The 22,305-nt window shown below is 38.9% G+C and overlaps 2 protein-coding genes across 2 annotated transcripts; both read left to right on the top strand.

Moving 5' to 3' along the window:
• The first annotated feature begins 4,958 nt into the window (after positions 1-4,958).
• On the top strand, positions 4,959-16,254 carry LOC106903608 (delta-like protein 4). Its single transcript, XM_014967541.2, has 11 exons — positions 4,959-7,493; positions 7,577-7,828; positions 8,264-8,321; positions 8,613-8,882; positions 10,605-10,665; positions 10,859-10,989; positions 11,100-11,269; positions 11,529-11,748; positions 12,603-13,344; positions 13,898-14,006; positions 14,973-16,254. Exons 1-11 carry the CDS (start codon positions 7,440-7,442, stop codon positions 14,976-14,978), a joined length of 2,073 nt encoding a protein of 690 aa, XP_014823027.1. The 5' UTR covers positions 4,959-7,439; the 3' UTR covers positions 14,979-16,254.
• A 1,443-nt stretch (positions 16,255-17,697) lies between these two features.
• LOC106903603 (glutathione-specific gamma-glutamylcyclotransferase 1) lies at positions 17,698-20,806 on the top strand. Its single transcript, XM_014967527.2, has 3 exons — positions 17,698-18,122; positions 18,246-18,281; positions 19,450-20,806. The coding sequence occupies exons 1-3, from the start codon at positions 17,952-17,954 to the stop codon at positions 19,849-19,851; spliced, it is 609 nt and encodes a 202-aa protein (XP_014823013.1). The 5' UTR covers positions 17,698-17,951; the 3' UTR covers positions 19,852-20,806.
• Positions 20,807-22,305: the final 1,499 nt, after the last annotated feature.

Genomic DNA, 22,305 nt, shown 5'->3' with positions numbered 1-22,305 from the left:
CTAATCATGCTGATGGTGTCCAGTGATTATGATGAATTTCCCCCGCAGAGACACTGAGGCCAGAGCTTTGAAAAACTTCTGAAGATTAATATTGGCTTTTCTTTCAATGGAAAGATCCTGTTTTTCACAACAAAAAGGAAGAAAAAGGAATAAAAGCCATATAAAACTTTATGAACACAGACTTCAAAGCATCCAGCTAATCCACCTGTTCACACCTCCTGTGAACAGGTAGATTGACGAGTGAATTGCAGGCCAGGGATTTACGCTCCCAGGCTGTTTTCCTGGCTTGCTGACATCGACAGCCCTCTTCACACCAGCACGCTTTTCCTTCAACTCCATTTATCTCTTTCCTTTTCCTGCTGTGCGGTTTTGTCCTGCGTAAAGCGATGATGCTTTGACTCTGGCGAGGGAGGATTTCCTCAAAACCACAGTAGCTTCTTCTGAACAACCTCGCGCTGGCGATCGCTCGAGGATTGCGTGGACATTGAAAACATGTTTGGGTTTCACGTGCGGTGCCTGGGAGAGTCCTTTATTTTCTGTTCAAACACCAGCAGCAGGAGGACAATAGGACCGAGAAAAGGGCACGAGCATCTGCTATAATGAAACCCTGATGTGGGGGTTTATCATTTTACAGTTAAGGTCGATACGTGAGAAGGGTATTTGAGTGATTTACATAACCTTCCTGAACTGAGGAATAGAGCTGTGTTAATTCACCCAGAACAACTTTAGGGTCTCAAAGTGGTGATATTGAGCTGTAATTTGTGCTGCTTTCACCAAGCTTTGCAAAGATTTTACCACTTGGAACAATCTTTGCATTATGTCACGTCATTATGACAAGCCTCATTGTACTTCATTGGGCTTTTACGTAAAAGACAAACAAGTGGTGAATTAAAAACTGAAAAATGGGACCCCCTTTTACTCTGGTACCTCTAAATAACCATATACAGTGTGGAGAAAACCTAGGATTGTGCCTTCCCCTGAACACACCATCTCCGCTTTAAAATATGGTAAAGGTTTATATGTATGGTATCACTGATAGTACTTAGACTGTGTTTAGTAGTACTCACAGTAGATGTCGATAACTATTTGTACTTCAAGTACAAATTGGAAGTAATGTTGAGCTAATAACTAATAACAGCCAAAAAAAGACAATAGCTTTGATAGTCTGATGCTAGTTTGATGTAAAGTGAAGTAAAACGTTAGGCTGCACTAGAAGGTAAACTAAGAACAGCTACTGGTGGCTAATTATTCTGCTTCCTCTTTATCTATAAATTGCATCTACAAACAATATCTAACCCAGCTTGACCATGTTCTAATTCTTTTCTGCATTCTTTGCTTTCAAACACTTAATATGAATGTATTTGTGCGAGAACTGTTTTAAATACGGAGGATATGGGTAGCATTAGAAATAGTGGGCTCAAAAGCACCAGATAAAAAATTTAATTTGTACGTCAGTTGCGCTTTTAAGTTTTCTATTGCTTTTATTCATGTATGTCAATGGAGAGTTAGCGCTCTCCAGTTGCTGTTAAGAAAATTAAGGAACTGCATTGAATTTTATCTCGACCTTAAATTTTGATAATTTCACGCATTTTGATTGGTTGAGGAGCAACAGTGGCTTCTCCCAGGCACTATTTACGCTGGAAATGCCACTGTGTGGGAAACACTTAATGAGACGTAAAGCCCAACCCTGCAGCTATTACTGCATTTAAATGCATGGCAGCCATGTTGAATTTCCAGTTTAAGTTAGTGAGGAAGCTGAAGTTTTCAATCAATAGTTTTTCACCTCTGAACTTTGACTTTTTTTTCTTTTTAAACATGCTGCACAAATGGATAAGAATACTGTTCTCTGTTGATTTTGTTCACAACTGTTTGTGCCGATGTGCCACACCGAGTCCCAATGAAACGCACTGAGGTTTGATGTTCAAGGAAAACCGATCAGTTTGCAGGCATGATGTAATGGTGACACCAAATGTCCTTTTCAACACTTTTAAATCTCCACTCCGATGTAGTGACACCTGCGTGAATCATGTTATGATGTCAGCGAACGAAGCGTGTTGTTTGTTGTGTTGTAAAGATGTAGTGGTGCAGACACAGGCAATATTTTGTCAACAGCATCGAAAGAGGGTGGTTGGAAAGTTCCAAAACAGCCCAAAGGCCTCTTATTAAAAGGCAGCCACCATATCAGAGGCTTTGAACTGAAGCTGAAGCTTTAAGCTGATTGAAAACAGACCATCATGATACTCTTCACTTAGTAACCTGTTGCAGATGTTTAATCGCTTGCGAGATGAAACAGATTTTCTTGGTTTATGCTTATCGAGTCCTTCTTGCCTCTTCGAGCACAGCCTAACGTGCAATGGTTTAAACAAACTGGTTTCTTGAAGAGGCATGTTCTGAGCATGCTGGGGGGAGTATTACGTTACAACAGGACAGCGTGGCGCTTTGAGAAAAGGAAGCAGAGCCCTTGTTTTTCTAATTGCAACAGCAGGTGATTTCTCCTCCCAGAATAGCATGCTCAGATGCCTCAGATCCACTGGCAGGCGCACATCAAAAGCCTCCCATTGATTGGCCGAACAGATTGGGGCATAGAGATCAAATGTGCTGTAAAGAAGTATTAAACTGCTCCACATCAAATGGGGGCAGATTTCTAAGAAATTGGGGGTTGAGGTGGGGACATCTGTTACCACTGTAGCTAATTTCTGACTGCACTCGCCCATTGTTTATGTTCGCTGAACGGTGGCCACAGCAGGTCGGGACTGAATACAGAGGTTAGATGAAGAGGAGAAAAGTAGTAAAAAAAAAATAAAAAAATAAAAAAAAAACCTTGATATTTTGTAGTCGTTTTACAAGACAAGGTTAACCTTTCACAATTTTGTCCAATTTGCAGGGAAAAACCTTTGGACATAGGCATGTTTTTGTTTATATGCATTCAGCTAAGAAAAATTCCACCTGAGATTTTTTTCATCTTTGGAAAAAGTGTGTGACACAATAATCATACTTTCATATATTTTGTAAATAAGTATATACAGTATCTTGATGTGACATTTTGAGCAGCTTAAAATCTCCTTGCAGTTCCATTCATAATATATTTCCATATATTTTATCAGGATTTTATGTGATACAGCAAAGCAGAGCAGGGCATAATTACAAAGAGGAAGGAACATGGTGCAAGTTTGGCTTGTATATATATTCAGCCTCCCTCAGTCAAAACGTTATAAAATCATGTTTCACTGCAACTAAAAAACTTCCAAGTTTAAAGTTTTGGAGGGATATTTTTCATTCTAGCCACAGATTTTCAGTTTTGATTAATCTGGACTTTGACTGGGACATTTAGACCATTATTCTTTAATCTAAGTGCTGGAGCTCTGAATGTGTGCTTAGGTTGTTGTTCTGCTGGAAGGGGAACCTCTGTCCTATTCTGGAGTGTTTTGCAACCTCTAACAGTTTTTCTTCCACGGTGTTGCAGTATTTGGCTGAATCCATCTCCCTACAAACTCACCAGGTTCCTTGTTCCTGATGAAGAATAGGATCCCGCTGCCCCAGCATAATGCTGCCACCACTTTATCTTGCTGCGGTATGATGTTTTCATATTTGTTCAATATTCACCTTCCAATGCACATACCGATTTACATGTGAGGTAAAAAGTTTTTTCTGTGACCTGATCACTTTCTTCCAAGTGTTTGCCGGGGTTTCTACTTGATTTGTTTAGATATTTGCCTTTCTTTTTGTCACTCTTCCATAACTAACTCTTGTTCTGTTGACAGATTCTGCCACCTGAGGTGGATCTCTGCAGCTCCTCCAGAGTAACAATCACCTCCTTTCTTCTTTTCTGATCAATTATTAATCTAGTCGGACATCATGTGTTGGTAGGTTTGCAGTTCTTTTGCACTGGTGTTTATACAGGTTTGTCATAATAAAAGGGGGAGGTGATTCATAAAATTATTTTAAAATCCATTTACCCATTTCCATCCTCTTCCCAGTAATATCTTGTGTTCTGTCACATAAAATCCCCCAAAAAATAAATTAAAGTTTGTGGCTTTTTTACACAAAAGCAATTTTTTTTTAAAAAGGTGCAAGGAGGATTAATGCTTCTGCGAGGCCCTGGAAAAATACCAACTCGTCTCGTGACTGATGAGATTTCAAACATGTTTTAAGAAACTATAACTTGTAATAATGAAGCCTGTCTGGGAACAGGCATTAGTCTTTCAAATAAGCAAACAACTGCGGCAGACGGCTTCTCATTAAAAGCAAGTTTCCTAATAAGTTCACACAAACCCCTTCAACGCCTTTCACTTCCGAATCAAAATGTTATTTTTCAGGGTTCGATGCCAGCTGAGAAGACGTAGAACAATCAGGAGTCAGCTTCACAAAACAGTGTCAGAGAGAAAAATGATGCTCCACACAAAGCTGCAGATGGAGCTGCGGTGGGCCAACGTCTGTCTCCAAGGCTGTGTTTGTTCTAGCCAGAAAAAGGAGCCTGTTATTGTATTGTTTGCATTGGCCTGGAGTAAATAACCCCCGCACTAAAATACGCTTTTAATTCAGGCCCAGGGTTTTTGCCTTGTTTACATAGCTACAATCATATTAAAAGGGAGATAAAAATCACACAGATCAATATGTAAATATACAAAGGGAGCCTGAATGCATCACCAGCATGGCACTTCTCCATATCAGATCCAAGCCAGTGTTTTTTCGTCACGCGGCCAAACCAAGCATCGCTGCGTGTTTAGCACAGTCCATTTGCTTTACATGGAAATGTAACCTGAGCTGCAGAAGAAGAAACCTTACCCACAGGCCATCAAATATTAAAGTATATGTATGTTTTGACGTGCAAGAACGGAGGCACCGTTACTCTACGCATTTCTCCCATATCTGAAGAGATTGATGAAGCTCTCGAGTCTCTGGCGGCTTCATAAACTAGTGATTTGGCCTGCAGATAAGTGAATTAAGGTCAGTTCTGAACACAAACCAGAACAGGAATACGTGCCTTAACCGCTGCAGAAGTCTGCGCTGATCCAGCACAGGATCTGTGTGGTACAGTCAATGGTGGGAACGGCAAATACTTCAATGCAACAGAGTTATGAGATGTCCGGGCCTCTTACTCATGCTGCTGCGCACTCAATAGTCCATTGTCTCGTGCTCTGAAGTCAAACCTCAAAACCTATAAGTCAGAGGTGGGGGGTAAGACATGAAGTCACCTCGGCAGGAGGGCGGTTTCAAGCCACACACCTTTTTGGTCGGGGAACGCTCGTCGAATCCTGTTCCCTCACTGTAAATCCTCCCAGAGAGGCGGCTCTGCTGCTGGGGTGATAAAGTTAACAAAGTCTGTGCCCTGCATGAGCCTTTATGTGATAAAACATCCATATGGAATTTGGATTTATTTACTCAACATCATTTATATACTCCTCTCCGAGTTCATTTTTTTTTCTTTATCCCTTTTGGAACAACACGCATGCTGACGAATGGCTTTTAATATTATTTTTTTAAACATGGCTCTTGCGCATGTTAGGTCAACAAACAGTCTGAGGCTACATGCAGGATAGAATATCAGCTTTAATTTACAAGCTGAGACCATGGTGGGTGCTGTAAGAACAACTTGATTTTTTTTTTTTTTTTTTGTTAAAAATAAGCACAATAAACAACTTTTTGCGAAACGTATGGCGTCTTTTCCTTCTCATAGCACGTGAGCGTGCTTGGATGGCTTTTCCAAACCATTCAGAAAGAGAAATAAATCAAAGTGGCAGAACTGGTGGTATAATATTACCTATAAGAAGTATAAGTCTCCAAACATTTACAGTGAGAAGAGTAACAGTTGTTTTTAATTTGCTATGCATCGGTAAGTTTCTCAAATTGGGGTTTCTCAGCTGATTTAAGACGGACCAAGTGTTTACAGTATGGCTCCATTATCTTATATAGAGTTCTGTCCTCTTTTATCTTCTAAAATAAACACGAAGAAGACAAAGAAATAATACGAGGTCTGAAACATAATTTCTTTAGTTTTCCTTCTTGTGAAAAAGAAAAATGGAGTTTGGAAAAGATTTCCCTCCGCTTAGAGCTTTTTACTTTTTGTCACATTTTTTTGGCACAATCTTCAATGCACTTTACTAGGACTTCATTTAAAAGACCAACACAAAATAGTGAATAAGTATAAAATACAAGGAAACTCTGAAAAGTATGGCGTTTATTTAAATTTATATCCACACTATGATATCTGTAAACATCTGTAAACGTTACCCCAAAATAAAATCCTGTGCAACTATTTGCCTCCAGTAGTCACCAGTTAATTAATTAGATTAACTGCCTAATCTAATCCCTGATGTTTATTAAAGAATATTAGTGAACAAAAAGCACCATGGAAACAAAAAAAAAAAAATAATGAGGAAAAAAGTGATCTGGTCGGAAGATGAACTTTTTAGCCTACCTACAAAACATATGCATCACAATGAATACCCACACGGTGGTGAAAACATCACTCTTGGCTGACGCTTTTCTTTAGAGTGATGGAGAAACAGGTAAGATATGATGAGAACAGATGGAGCTAAAAACAGGGAAGCAAAAGCTGTAACAATCTGAGCTGCAGTGGAATGGTTTAGATCAAAGCATGTCCATGAAACTTGAGCTATTTTATGGAAAAAAAAAAAAATTCCCTATACACACAAAACTGGTGGAGACATTTAAAAGGTTGTTCTATCACAAATGTACACCACATTTTTCTGATTTTATTTAAAAAGCATTTAAATGTATAATTATTCTTTAGTTTCACAATATGCCCTGCCCTGTGTTAGTCTATTGCAAACAATAGGCTGGGGCTCTTTTTCACAATGCTCTCTGTACATCCAGAGGAGGAATCTGTGAAAACAGGTGAATTTAAAGACATTGTTATAAAGACTTGCACTGGATATGTTGATGTTTACACTCCAAGCAGAAAGGAAGGTAGAGAGGACAGTGGGTGGTGTTAACTGCAGATATATAAAGCAGGAGGGGTCAGACGCCCCTCACTGGGAGCCACCATGCGCTGATGCTCCGTCACATGCTCTCATCACTGTTGGCAACACAAGCCCCGCATCAGCACAGCAGAGTCAGACTCCCGCCGACCGGCACGATGGATGGGCCACATAAAGACCGCAGAATGACTCACTTGTGGATATTGACGTTACTGACGATTGTTTAACGTCTAGCACTGGATAGATAACTCGGTCTTTTTGAACTTTTTTCTGTCCCCTCTTCTGGATACGGATTGCGGAGCTGGATTTTATCCCAACAGGGTTTTGAAGAAGGATTATAATTTATTGAGTTCAGTTTTTTTTTTTTTTTTTACTTTTTCTGTTTTTTTTCTTTTCTTTCTTTCTTTCTTTTATATTTTGCTCTTTTTATTTGGAATTGAAACATTTTGTGTGGGAGGGTGAACTGATTTCTGGGATACGAACATAAAACTCTAAAGGATGGCCGATTGGTTCACCTCTATCATCGCAATTGTTATGATGTTATTTACTCAGGTATATTTTTGAAAAAAATCTATATTTATATAAAAAAGACACACATATTATATGTTCTGCGCTCACTCTTAATTCCCTCTTAGGTTTTGGGATCAAGCGTGTTCGAGATAGATCTTCACCACTTTCAAAATACAAAAGCTTTGCTGGCAAACGGACGCAGCTGCAGCACGGATGGCTGCAGGACTTATTTCAGGGTTTGTCTGAAGAACTTCCAGAAGGAGGTGTCTCCTGGAAGGTGCATATTCGGCAGAGGCAGCACACCTGTCCTGGGGAGCGACTCCTTCAGCATCCAGTCGGACACGACCGTGCGGCTGCCGCTCAACTTCACCTGGCCGGTGAGAGCACGCACGCGCTGGTCACATTTTAAGGCAAAACGTCAGGAACTCCTCGAATTTAATTAAATGATTATTTATCATTGTTTATACTTCGTTTAAAAAAAAAGTAGCATAAAATACCCCATTTTTAATTTAGATTAATTACATATAAAACTAACAAAACATACACGTTAATTTGTATCCTTCTAACCTTGAATTTTCTGTTATGACTTTACAATCCATTTGGTTATAAATTTTATTCTAACGTAAGAGCCAAACTATGATACTTAATGTTCTTGCCGAAAGCACGTCTAAATATAATATTTAAATACTTTTCACACTTATGTGTGAAAATGAACAGCAATAATTGTACTTAATTATGAAACACGGAATAAATTGTTGACCGATCTTCGTTTAGTTTTATTCGTGATTTAAAAAGGATTTCTCTCTCCTCAGGGTGCTTTCTCTTTGGTTATTGAAGCTTGGTATTCTCCTGCAGCGGAGCAGCCCGGAGGTAAGCAGATACCTGCTGCGTTTGTACCGCTAGAGGGAGACAAAGCCGTGATTGGACTAGGTGTCAAATGTTTGTTCGAATGTCTATGTTATTACAAGGAAATATTTTCCATACGAATATTTTGCTTGTTGCATCTTTTAAATTGGAATATGAACTTTTAGAAAAATCATGGATTTCATACTTTTCATACTTTCTCTGCTGTAAGACATCGAAAAACGCAGTTTCATCCTCTAAAATAACCAACTGCGAGCTTAACAACTGCATTTTATGCGTTACTTTTTTTCTCCGCAGATTCCAGCAACCCTGGATTATTGATTAGCTCCTTTGCCACCCAAAGCCAGCTGGGAATAGGGCCTGAGTGGACCCAGGTTGAACAGACGGGGATGGGGACGCAGACGGAGCTTAGGTACTCATATCGAATCGTCTGCAAAGAAAATTACTACGGTGCCACCTGCTCAAAAATATGCACTCCAAGAGACGACCGTTTCGGCCACTACACCTGCACACCTGATGGACAAATAGACTGTCTGCCGGGATGGAAGGGGGAATACTGCGATAAACGTAAGCAAGAGTGGATGAGGACAAACACTTTGAATTGCTCTAGCTCAACTATGATAAGGATGGTTGTCTTGACTTTGGATTTAGAGAATGACGGGTTGAAATAAGGATGTAAAGATGCTATGTTAATAGTTTATGTGGATTTACCTTTCAATCATTTGAACTGTGTGTTCATAATTGTTCTTTTGTCTTTTATGCATTTGATTGTAATTGATGAGAAATCAACATTTTTAGTCTAAAGTCTTCCTGTGTTGCATAAACAGTTACATCTTAAAAAATAATTCAGCTGGTGATAAGTTAAGATACAACTGAGCTGTGGATGTGGGTGATATGGCTCTCTGCTCAGGTTGTCCTTATGTCAGAAGGTTGCCCTGCATATACATTTCATTTGCACACAGATAACTTTTATGTTGCTTGTTTTTATGTTCAATCAATGGGTAGTGGGCTCCCTTGTGCTGTGCAGTAAATGCATTGAAATATTATATAGTCATGCAAAGGCAAACAAGGCATTGTTTGATTCCAATTTAGTATGATATGGCCAACTGAAGGGTTATTGTATAGTTTAGTTTTCTTAAAGACTTTCCACTTCATATGACTTTTTCTAGTTTAAATTCTAACACTAATCAAACCTGGAGTGGATTATTCAACAGCGGCTGAATTTCAAAAGGCAGAATCTGATAGGATAGAATTAGTTTTGCCTATTTCCAAACATTTCTGTTACACATGGAGATTACAGTACAGTGACAGCTAAATTCACAGCGACTTCAAAGCTTTCACATCTTCTATTTTAGGCCTTCAAAAACAATCTTTGCAATTCTTCTTCATTCTCGAAGAATTCTCAAAACATCGTGATCCACAAGAAAGTACACAAAACGTTAACAGTAAATATGGTTGGCCTGTATGTGGCAATGTAACACAGTCACTGAGTTGTAACTTGTTCCAGATGGTGTGCGTCATTATTTCCATAAAACATGCCAAGATCAAATGGGTAAATAATTAATCTTTAACAATGCCTTAAAAATATGTTTTATATTTGGTGCACCAAAACCTTCAAGGTTTTCTACTTTTCTGAAAAGCCTGTGCTTAAGTCAGAGATTCATAAAAATAGAAAGAGCATATTACATATCCTTTTTTTAATCATTAGGAGCTGATTTAGATTAAAATAAGTGTTAAAACGGCAACATATGGACTGAAAATAAAAAAACTAGACTGAATAGTTACCTATTGATTATAGATTTCTGAAACTTTTACTCTTGAAGAAATGGCTCACCCCAGGCTACATTCATCCAAGAACCGCCACTGCTGTTGAGCCTTAATTTAACTTTCTCTCTGGGCGCGTGCGCTTTAATCCCGCGCGGTGGTCGAAGCAGCAGCACGCGCTGGGGTTAATCGCGGCATTATCGGACGCCACGCGCCACTAAATTGAGGGTTTCTTTTGTTGATACGGCGCGGGGCAGCAGCTGCAACAGGGGCTCGAACCGTCCTCTGGAAACAATGGGTGCAGCTGTCCCTGCAAACAGGCATCTGCTGCGCTACAGCAGCACGCTGAAAGAGTGTAAAAGCTGTGCAAAATCAGTACAGCACAAGGGAGCAAGTATAATGGGCCTGCAATGAAAGATTCACATATAATAGTTGGAGATCATTATACCATGATGAAATGCTTATTAACATAATTTTATATAAATACTTAATGAACAAAGTAAAACTTTTAATTCCCACTTTCAGCCATCTGCCTTGAAGGCTGCAATGAAAGCAACGGGACCTGTCAAATACCAGGAGAGTGCATGTAAGTATTAAAGCGTGATAATATATAATGTCACATTAAAGATGGAAAAAAAAAATTGCCCCCATTAAAGAGTAACAATGCTGTAAGAAGAACACCTCAGGGTCTGCGCTCTTTCATTTGTTCCTCTGAGTTTTGTTTATGTGTGAGTTTAAGTTTATGCTTGAGCCAACTGTCATGTTGTATGTGTGAACAGATGCAGAGAGGGCTGGCAGGGACTGTTTTGTGATGTGTGTAAACTCCATCCGTCCTGTAAACACGGTACCTGCGAGGAGCCGTATCAGTGCACCTGCAAGGAGGGCTGGGGAGGCATCTTCTGTGACCAAGGTGCTCATTCTTTCTCAAAAACAACAGGATGTTGGATGTTTAAGATAAAGCAAAGTGGTCTGACATGTCCACCCCTGTTTTATTATTATTATTATTATTATTGTTTGCAGACCTGAACTACTGCACCAATCACAAACCCTGTGCCAACGGGGCCACGTGCATGAACACGGGCGAGGGTTACTACACCTGCGCCTGCCTGCCAGGCTTCGCTGGGGAGAACTGTGACTTAGAGGTCAGGGAGTGTGACAGCAAGCCCTGCCACAACGGAGGCCGCTGCGTGGTGAGTCCGGAAGTCGCTTGCTCTCCTTTCCCACAACACAGGCTTTCCTGTTTTTGTTTTCGCCTTGGTCTATCTGCAGCTCCAGGAGGATGCTATCGATTGTCAAGTCAGTCGATGACCCAGTTCACAGACTATGCACTGGAAATAGAATTCAGACTAAGAAGAATAGAGTTAGTCAGGGCAAGATACAATAAAAAAAACATTTAACATTTAAATTTTTTTAGTAAACTCTTTTCCCCCTCTTGTTTTTCTTCTGCAGGACTCTGAGACGGGCTACTCATGCACATGCCCAAACGGGTTTGAAGGGCCACACTGCGAACACCGGATACCGACTTGTGCGGACAGGCCTTGCTTCCAGGGTGGCAAGTGCAAAGAGCAGGACAATGGGCGAAGTTACATATGCGAGTGTCCAGCTGGATACACTGGACTCAACTGTGAGAAGAAAGTGGATAAATGTACATCGCTGCAATGCGTCAATGGTAAAACATCAGCCTGAGGCCCAGAGTACACTTATACAAATGTTTTTTTTTTTAAAAACTAAGTGGATGAGCTACAGCTGGATCCAGGAGATACGCATCAGTTTTAATATTTAGGTCTCTTCTTCCATGAACGATAAAAAGTTAATTTTTTTTGTCCATCCTGCATATGTAAATTGGATTCTAGTGATGCATTTTCTGACACTGTAACCTTTGAAATGCAAATTTTATGGATTTAAAGGTATCTATTCGTTGTTTCGGTGTTTAAGCAGATCAAATAAGTGCTCCTGATTTGATGATAATACCTTAACAATTTAAACCCACCAACATGCCATTTTTAGTGAGGGTTTTATGGTTTGTTTTTTTTATACAATAAAGCCCTCATAAAGTTTCAGTTGTCCATCCCACATATATAAATTTGTAGATTTGCAGGAGGATGGCGTTTGATCATTTACATTTACATTGTCTCGTAAATACTGTAGTACCCATGCTGCACCACCAGGAGGCGAAAAAGCCAACAATAATTACATTACAATCTAATTGAAAAAGACTAAAAATAAATAAGATTTATGTAATAAATTATTCACCTTAAATTTTAAATTTAATCGAAACAAAATGAAACAGATGTGGAACAACCAGTACAAGCCCCTGCTATTATCCTAGTTTTTAGCACAACATTTTCAATTTGGGTCTTCAAAGATCTTTTTTTTTTTTTTTTTTTTTTTTTTTTCACCAGAAACCCACTTTGCATGTAGGCAGGAGGATAAAAATATCAGAGCCCAAATAATTAATTCATGTGCACATACTAAATAACTGCATTGAAATGACTTGCTGTGCCATTTTGTTTGCTTCATTAGGTGGACATTGTGCGGTTCACGGTAACCTCAGGGTGTGCAGCTGTCGCTCAGGTTTCTCTGGGCTGCGTTGTGAGATCAACATCGATGAATGCGCCAGGAATCCATGCTCTAACGGCTCCACCTGTGTAGACGGCATCAACCACTACACCTGCATCTGCCCGCCGGGGTACATGGGCCACCACTGTGACAGACCCATGAACCGCTGCGCCTCTATGCCCTGCCTCAACGGTGGAACCTGCACCCATGGACCCACAGGCAAGCCCACCTGCCTCTGCGCTGCCCACTACAGCGGCTCCCAGTGTCAGAACAGCAACCAGCATTCAGCGGACGCCTCCAGTCCCAACACCAGTTCGGAGCCCAGCGAAAAGCTGAACTTGGTTGCCGTCGGCTTGGGTGTTGGTCTGGTTATTGTTCTGGTCCTTCTCTGCATGACAGTGGTGATAGTATGCAACAAAAAAAAGCAGAGGGACAAGGAGCTCGACTCCAAGACGATGAACAATAGCTCCAGGATGGACTTTCAGAAGGAGAACCTCATCTCCTCTGTTGAACTAAAGAACACAAACAAGAAGATCGGTCTGGAGGTGGATTGTCCCTCGGAAAAGTCTAACCATAAGTACATCAACAGCTATCAGCTGGACTACAAATCCCCCGTGAGGTACAAGGATGAACTGTCCCTCCTGGGCAAAGATGAAAACTGTGAAAAGACATTAGAAGAAAGAAAACATTTGAGTAGAATGTACAGGTAAGGACACAGAAAGAGAAAAATAAGCCATCCCAGAGATATCTTTATGGGTTCTGGTCATTTCACTCATTTGCCATATTGTCTGGACCCAACTTTTTCATCTGCCGCAAAAATATAACATTGACAACTAGTGCTTTAAGGTGATTTTAATAATCTACTCATACTTTACTGTGAGGAAATCTGGGTTTATATGGCTTCAGCAAATACCTATCAGTAATGTGCTTAGCATTCATTTTAGTTTGATCAGGAATCCTAATGCGTCACATTTCAGACGTTTTGAACGAGCAAAATAGGGATCACAACCCCAATCAAAAGAAAGAGGGGGTAGTGCAAACATTCCTGGACATAATGGCAAATTAATTAGAATAATACAGTAGATTTCAACATTTCTATGTGCATCTATCTAAAGAAAATAATTAAAATACTTACTACAAACAGTAATGAACTGATAACAATAACAACAATATGAAATGAGGGTGTGATTTGTCAAAGGAATAAGTTTTTCATCATTTATGAATTCAGTAACTAATTTCTTGCATCTTGTATTTCACAGTGACCTGTCAGACTGTAGAATATCAACAATATGCTCCTCTAAAGAGTCAGTCTATCAGTCTGTCTTTGTAATAGGAGAGGAGAGGCAAGAATGCATCATTGCAACTGAGGTAAGCGTTTTCCTATGAATATTATAGAAAAATGTGTTGATGTTAGTAATTCAATGCGAAAGGTAGAACTTATACGTATTATTGGACGCAAAGCAATACTTAAAATATTTAGTTCTATTCATTTTGATGATTATGGCAAACCATTGATCTGGAATCCTTTTGTATGAATTACTGCATCAATCCAGTGTGGCATGGAGGAGATCAGCCTGTGGGCTCAGCTGAGGTGTGGAGGTTGCTTTGAAAGTGACCTAAAACCAGGATGCTTCTCTGGTGTTTTTCATCTTTCTTTTGACAAAACTCCTTAGATTATCTAAGAGGTTTAGGTCTGGTCAGTTTTCTGACCAATCAAAACCAGTCATTAAACCAGCTATTAGTACTATTGGCAGTGTGAGCTGCTGCCATGTCTGACTGGAAATAGAAATAAACATCTTAATACAGCTTGTCAGGAGAACGAAGCATGCAGAGCTCTTAAATTGGCAGTGGATCAACACCAGCAGATGGCATGCCTCCCCAAAGCATTATTAACTAATGAAAATTCACACTAAACCTCAAGAAACCTGGACTTAGTGCCTCTGTGCTCTTCCTCCAGACTCTGACGCGCTGATTTGTTTGTGCACTTTTTACAATCACGCATTTTTCTTTTCACTTAACTTTCCATTTATATCCCTTGAAAAAGCACTCTGTGAACAGCCGTGTTTTGTGGCTTACCCTGATTTCAATGGTTATTGTTGGCGAACTGTCAAATCATCATTATTGCCAATGATTGTGTATTTCATAACATAGTCACAACAAAATCTCTGTGTTAAAATATTGTTTTTACTATTATGGGCTATTACTCAGCTTTTTTGAGGTACTAAGTGACATTGTAAATTAAGGAGATGCAGCTCTTAACCCACAAAAAAAGCTTACCTTTGTATTTTCATGTGATAACTGAGACTAAAAGTGACTTGTCTTGGTTTCTTCCAGGTATAATAATCAGAACGTGTTTCTTATTGTGAAGAGTGGATCCCTTGCGGACTGTTTACACGTGTGAAGAGACTGGGATTTATTTAAAACGCAAGATGCTGCTGTTGAAAACTTGATAACTGGATGTGCTCTCTGTCTATAACTGAACTGAAGCGAATAAGCCTTTGAGAATGTACAGACCGAGGCTCATGGATCCGCCTTTGACTGTTGCAACTCAAACCCTCCACTGCTTCGTCCAGCTTAACCGCGAAGCAACGAGAAGTCACTGTTTCTGTGCTGATTAGGACGGGAAGAACACTCACATAATTCAGCTGTAGCATGAATCAGGCTTATTTCTACTCTTTTTGACCTGCACTGTACTATGCAAAAAAAAGAAGGACACACACACAAAAAAAAAACTACTGAAAACGGTTCATTTGTGAGGGATATATTTGGGATTCTGTAAAACAAATCTATTTTTATAAAGAATGTATGATCACAAAAGCCTTAAATGTGTGTAGGAAAACCATTTTTGCCCTGCCTTCTCTTGATTTCTTTGCACAGCATCTTGGTGGTAACTATAATTGATCAGAAGATGCAAAAACAAACAAACAAACAAACACTAAAATACCATGCAGGGAAACTTATGACTGGGCCTTGTCTGTTTTATATAAACTCACCCCAATAAAGACAAAGACACATGTGAAGTGACTATCATACCAAGGACGCCTTCAGTGGAAATTGCTGAACCAATAATGCTATTTTGTAAGATTAGTATTTCAGTAGTAATTTAATTATACAAAGCACTGATCATTTTATGTTTTATAAGATTGTTTTGTATATAATGTATATTTATATGTTGAGATTAGATGTGTTTTAAGTTGATGCCACCAAAATGGCAAATTTGTCTCTTTGTGTTTTATTTTATTAATATTATTATTATATATATTTTTTATTTTGCTATAAAAAAGACATGCAGAACACATATCTGGTACACTGTTTATTTGTGGATTGTCTGTGAGTTTCTTGTGGTCGAAGTAGAGATTTTACATTAAATCGTCCGTAAGCTCTGTCTGTGTCAGCTGACCTGAAACGCAGCTCATAGATGCGTTAATATTTGCCCCGGTAGCTTTTGTCATACTGTGTCCATAGTGGCGTTGTGTCAGTTTCATGTGAAAACAATGTGCAAGCATCCATTCAGTGGACAAGATTGTAAATGAAAACATTCAAATGAAAATATCTACTTTAAAGGTGTGTATGTGACAATAAAGAGGCCTTATGGTCTTAATGCTTTACTACTTAATATAGCAGCTGCTGTACCTTTACCACTCTGGTTCTTAACATCAGTCATGTTCTAGAAAAAAGAAAACGAAGGCAAAAGTATCGCTGCACACACTGCTGGTCACATTTCTTAGCAAACCTGGTGACAATTTGGGGAGGGAGGGAAGTCCTTATTCAGTTTTATTGCAGTAGAATAATTTCAACCTGAGAAACTTTAGAAGTATCTGACTTTTTATTTAGGGTAACGTTACCTTGCTTAACTCCATTTTCCTGATATAGGCCCACAGTATTACATGTCATCTGCTATGCTTAATAGCTGTCTTTCTTCACATTCATCTTCTAGTCAGTGCCAATCCCACTGGTGTTTTTAGTCTTACCTGATAAAAACGCACAGTTCCAGTTAAAGTCTACGCAGAGTTCAGCAGACTCCATGTGTTTACATTTGTGATGGTAGGACAGACAAAGCTTTTCCTTGACATTATTCCCAAATAATTAGATGGAACCTAAACAGAGTCTAATCCTTGTCTCCGTCACTCAAAAATCCCACCTATTACTGACAGAGACATTTGCAGACTTTTTATTTGTAACCTCACTTTCCGTACTTCACGCTCAACACACAATAATTATGATTTCCTGCACAGAATAATAGCCTCTGGCTTCAAGAAATGAAAACAGAAAGCAAATGAAAACAGAAATTTTTGTTTAGAACTTCCTAGAAAGAATCAATTACTCTTTCTGCAACTGTGTGATTATGGCTGGAGATGAGCACTATGGAGATGAGCACTATAAATGTTACGCTCATTTACCTTTTAAATCTAAAAAAAATTTCAACTTACATTTATTTTAAATATTTTTGCTCAAGTTTAAGATCCAGCACTTTCTCAGAGTGAGGCTTTCCACTTGGGGGGCAGGATTTGTGTTGCCTTCTATTTCAGCTCTTGAGATGCCACACACAGTGACAAGCAGAGGAGAAGTGTGACATGCATCAGCCTGCATGAGCACAATGAGGTTAGACGGATTGATGTAGACGCCTAATGAGCTTTAGAGAGCACCAATATATCAGTCCCAGCTATTTATAGGTAATGTGATTAGTCTCTTGGATTCACTGTTTGACACTTTTAGGAAGCGATAGGTGATCGGATGGTTAACAAATGGCCATAAAGACATACATATTTTTCGCATAGTGTAAAAACATATTTAAAAGTGAAAATATTGTCAGTATGGCAAAGATATCAAAAGGTAGGATTATTTTATATATATATATATATATATATATATATATATATATATATATATATATATATATATATATATATATATATAAAGTTGAAACATATGTGTTCAATGTTTTCCAACCTCATGAACTTCGATTGCGTCACTGCTCATTCATGATAGGCTACGTTACTTAAACCCCGCCCACTCTGCAATTTTATTGGCCGAGCTTGTGCAGCTGCGGTCACTCAACAACAAATCCACGTGTTATTTTTCTCCTGAGCTCAGTGGAGAAACGGACAGTATCTACGAGTTTAAATCAGAGGACAGTCAGAGCAAAAAAATACACTCAGCCCTTTGAGTATGATGATATGAAGGATCAGCACTTATCTAACAGGAGCAGTGAAGTGTAGCAGACAGGATGGGCAGAAGAAAATAAGACGTATCAGAGAGAGGAAGCTACCTGTGGACAGAAGGTCTCGTGTTTTTTAGAGACTAGAGATCAGAATGAAACTTCTAGATATGGCACACGAAAAAAACAGCCTTTGGATCTTTGGCTACGGATCTTTAGTTTGGAAGCCGGATTTTGCTTATAAAAGACGGAAAGTTGGTTACATTAAAGGATACAAGAGACGGTTCTGGCATGGGGATGATTTCCATCGAGGGGATAAAGAGAAGGTGAGTTTCGAGGCCATTGTCCTTCTCTTTTTTGTGAATTGAATACAGTTCATTGACTAAAATGTACATGTATTACATTGTGTTATATAAAACATAATAATTATCTGTATCTTTGCTATTCAGCCAGGCAGAGTTGCCACACTAGTAGAAGATGAGGAGGTGAGTACCGTGGCATTACAGCCAAAAACCTCATTTTATTTTAATGTGGTTTTATGTGATAGGCCAACACAAAGTTCTATATAAATGTGAAGTCGAAAGGAGATTTAACCTGGTTTTCATTTGCTTTCTTTTCACTTTTTTCCACAAACTAAATATGTGGCATAAACGTCTACTCAGCAACTTTAGTCAGAACTTTGCTGAGCCAAAGTTACAGCTGCAAATCTGACGTTTCTGCCAGCTTTTCACATCTGGAGCGGGAATAATTTTCTTCTTTAGTAGAATAATTTTTTCCCCCTCAGATGAAAGGTCAATGAAAGGTCACATCTCTCTCATCACACGGCTTCTGACAAAGAAGCATGTCATGTAATATCAAAGTATGATATGTCAGAAGAGAACCAAGTGTTTAGAGAATGTTGTTGTGCGACACAGCTGTTGTACTGAAGCAGCACTTCTGAGGAAGATGGAAGTAAAACGTCGAAACATGTCAGACATGAATGAAGATAGATAACTGAGTATCTAATAAGAGTAGAAGAAACCCAGTAGGTTTTGCTTTAAAGCCTAAAAATGAAAGAAACAAAGAAACAGCGAAATAAAAAGAAAGAAAGAACTTAACTGTAGTTTGAGCATCACAGTAAAACATTTTTACTTAACTTACAGTTCTAAAACTTAGTTTCCAAGTGTAAGATCTACACAGCATAAGTTGCTGATGACAGTTTTAGGTGGATGGCCATGGATTAAAACATTGATGAAAGCTTAGTTTCATAGCTGAAATCAGCCACGTCTTTGTTGCTGACCTGGCTTGTGTGTTCTTTGGTCTGTGTACTCATTAGGTTATTTCTGAAGGTAGTGATTGCACTGGATTTTATTTAAGGGTAACGGAGTAAAGAGGGATAAAATACACATGCAGGTCAAACCTTCCAGGTTTTGTGTTATGTGTCATTTTTCTTGCCAGTTCATAATTATGTACTTCTTTGAGTTGGTCGATTACTTAACTTCCTAGTAAAAGAAATACAAGTTTGTTTCTTTCTACTGTCTTTTATTTTTATTTATTGCTTCCATCGTGAAAGAATAGTAAATCTGGATTCTGCCATGTATCAGGTCTGATCACAGCATAGCATGTTTGTTCTAGGTAGCACTGCTGCTGACACTGCTGTGTTTTTGAGCACAGGCCTGCACATGGGGCGTTGCCTACGAAGTGTCACAATCCCACATGGAGGAGTCCCTTCAGTACCTCAACGTCAGGGAGGTTATGCTGGGAGGATACGTAACAGAAATTGTGGAATTTGTTCCTAAAGAGAAGAGCCACACTCCTCTGCTGGCTGTGGTCTACATCGCCACATCGGACAACCCCATCTACCTTGGTCCAGCCTCAGATGTAGAGATTGCAGCCCAAATTTCAATTTCCAGTGGAAAAACGGGCCACAATATCGAATATCTGCTCCGGCTGGCAGAGTTTATGAGGCTGTGCTGTCCGGAGGTGGAGGACGAGCACCTTTTCTCCATCGAGGCAGCTCTGTTAAAGATCTTCCCACATGGAGAGATCACACTCTCAGCTCATAAAGCTCTTTAATGGGGACCTTAAATGATAGCACACTGGACTTCTTTTATGATTTTTCTGATTATTTAAGGTATTCGGTGCTATGAAAAAATCATAGGATTTCATGTGAAAAATTCCTCTTTTTGTTGGTAATAAGAAAGATTTTGTCTACAATATGGAGGGAAAACACTTGTTTTCCTTAAAATAAATAAAAACTACTTCTTTTAAATTTGTGTTTATACACTTTTAAAAATGTACTTTTAAGTATATTTGAATAAAAATGTTTCCTTTTTTAATGAAGGTCATTGTTTTAGCATTAAAAGCATAGACTGCAACATGCTATTCTGACTTTTTCTCTTGTAGTGGACATGGAAAAGAGTTTATAAAGTTACAGTTGTGTTTATTTTTTATTGTGTTTGGTGTACTCTTAAAAAAAGCATTTCAGTGAGTTAAAAGGAAGTTAAAAACTCATCAAGATTAGGTCATTTGAGACTGAAAGGGGTTAAAGGTTGCATGATATGCACTTGTAGGGATATAGAAAGATATTTTTTTTAACTGGTGATGTGTCAAGTGCAAAAATGATTGCAAAGAATTTATATCCTTTTTATTTTTTCTCGATTTATTACTTTACAACCACACACTTCAATGTATTTATGTGGATTTTATGCGACTAACCGATGCAAAATAATTGATTACTGTAAAGTGGAATGAAAAGAACACAAAGTGTAAATCTAAGTTTGTGAACATAGGTTTTGAACTGTCTTTCTACATATAATCAACTACATTTAGACCTAGTTTCTGACTGAGTCAATCAAACATGTAGTTTGATCTAAACCGTTATAGCTCTGGTTCATTCGGCTGCAACCTGTGACTCTTTGGGACTTGTACAATGACTTTTAATAACTTTGGCTGTACATGATTACGAACCTACAAAATGTTTTTTGTAAAATCTAGATGGAATAATAAATGCAAGTTTGATTTTTTTAAAGGCGCAACGGTTTCTTCTGGCCGACTGCAAACAGGACTTATCACTACTTTCTTTAGGAATGCAGAGGAATTTTGTAAGGTAGTTCAACTGTCCATAAAGGGCAATTAATAGTCCTGGTGACAAATTTGGTCACCTCAGTTACCTTTTAATATGGTACGGTTTCAAGGAAGTAGCCACCACTGGGTGCACAATAATTTTGGCACTGAAACTGCACCATATTAATCAACCTGATTAAGAAAACTAGTTCTGTTTTGGGACTTCCCCGGAAGCCTGTAGTGAAGATTGTGGAGAGATTGTATTAAATTTACAATCCTTTGAAGCCTTCACTGTATGCCATTTTCCTCCTTTTACTCAATTATGAGCTACTTTATTTTGATAAACTCCACAAAATCCCCATGAAATACAGTGAAGTTTGTACTTGTAGTGATGTAAAACATAACATGTTCAAGGTCAATTGAGAGTATTGTAGGACCCTGGGCCTTTTTAATACACAGAGGGATAATTCCTGGTAAACCAAGAGGGATATCTTGAAGAACATGATATATCCAGACATGCTGCAGTACAGAAGAGTGCACAGAGGCTTATATGGGGTTGTGGGGGGCAGATAGAGGTTTTCACTCCTGGCTATGAGTTTGACGGAACTAAACTTGTGTCAAATGCTCAGATGGAAAATGAGTCTCAAACCTGTGACTCAGACTTAGCTCCTTTGAAATCACCTTTAATAGGCCAAAGGTTAGAGCAAGGGCAGGCAATGCTCTATTCAGACTGGACTGACAAATAAAAAACCTGGGGGAACATTTTCCCCCATGTTGACAGACTTTATGTTTTATTGGATAGTAGTTTTTTTTTTTTTTTTTCTGGAACAGCTGTTTAGCTGTTGGTGACAATAGTTAGAAAACATTTGTTGGCTCAACTCACTACTCTCCAACAAGGTAATATTGGTTTTAGTGAAACTAAAGAAAGGTCTCCCAATGAATGCTGACAGACAGCATTGAATCAACGCAGATATGTTCTTTGTCATTTCCAGCAGAACAACTTGATAATAATATGTGTGCCACATACCATGCAACCCAATCTAGTACACTCTGTTCACCAAAAACAGATTACATGACTCACAGAAGCTCAAGTACCTTCTGTGCTTTTATTTTCATTCATGCAAAAGCAATGAACACTGCAGATTCTGCTCCAAATTAAAACATCATTAGTTGTGCATTAAATGCTGAAAGTGAAGACCAAAAAAAATATTCGACTGCAACCACGTTACCCTCCAAACCAACAAAGAATCCCTGTAAAGTCTGAGTCTTACTTTGCAAGCTCACAAATACTTGGAGATTTAACTCTCTTGTGAATCATTGAACTAATATTTAGTTCTACACCCACTTTTTCTGAGAACTATCTACTCTGCAGGGTGTCAACATATTTCCAGCAACTTTGAATAGGTCTTCCTGCCCATGGCATTAGAACCACATTCCACAGTCGCTCTGCATTTCTTGGTTCAA

The sequence above is a fragment of the Poecilia mexicana genome, unplaced genomic scaffold (assembly GCF_051168715.1).
Source record: "Poecilia mexicana isolate PSO_F unplaced genomic scaffold, ASM5116871v1 scaffold_22, whole genome shotgun sequence".
Classification (NCBI taxonomy): domain Eukaryota; kingdom Metazoa; phylum Chordata; class Actinopteri; order Cyprinodontiformes; family Poeciliidae; genus Poecilia; species Poecilia mexicana.
The sequence above is the reverse complement of the archived record's forward strand: the minus strand, read 5'-3'. Positions and strand labels throughout refer to the sequence as shown.

Excerpts from the sequence above, each read along its gene's own strand:
- LOC106903603 (XM_014967527.2), top strand. The coding sequence starts at position 17,952 with ATGAAACTTCTAGATATGGCACACGAAAAAAACAGCCTTTGGATCTTT. Across the intron at positions 18,123-18,245 it reads ATCGAGGGGATAAAGAGAAG|CCAGGCAGAGTTGCCACACT; the intron begins GTGAGTTTCGAG and ends TTTGCTATTCAG. Across the intron at positions 18,282-19,449 it reads CACTAGTAGAAGATGAGGAG|GCCTGCACATGGGGCGTTGC; the intron begins GTGAGTACCGTG and ends TTTTGAGCACAG.
- LOC106903608 (XM_014967541.2), top strand. The coding sequence starts at position 7,440 with ATGGCCGATTGGTTCACCTCTATCATCGCAATTGTTATGATGTTATTT. Across the intron at positions 8,883-10,604 it reads GGGGGAATACTGCGATAAAC|CCATCTGCCTTGAAGGCTGC; the intron begins GTAAGCAAGAGT and ends TCCCACTTTCAG. Across the intron at positions 10,990-11,099 it reads AGGCATCTTCTGTGACCAAG|ACCTGAACTACTGCACCAAT; the intron begins GTGCTCATTCTT and ends TATTGTTTGCAG.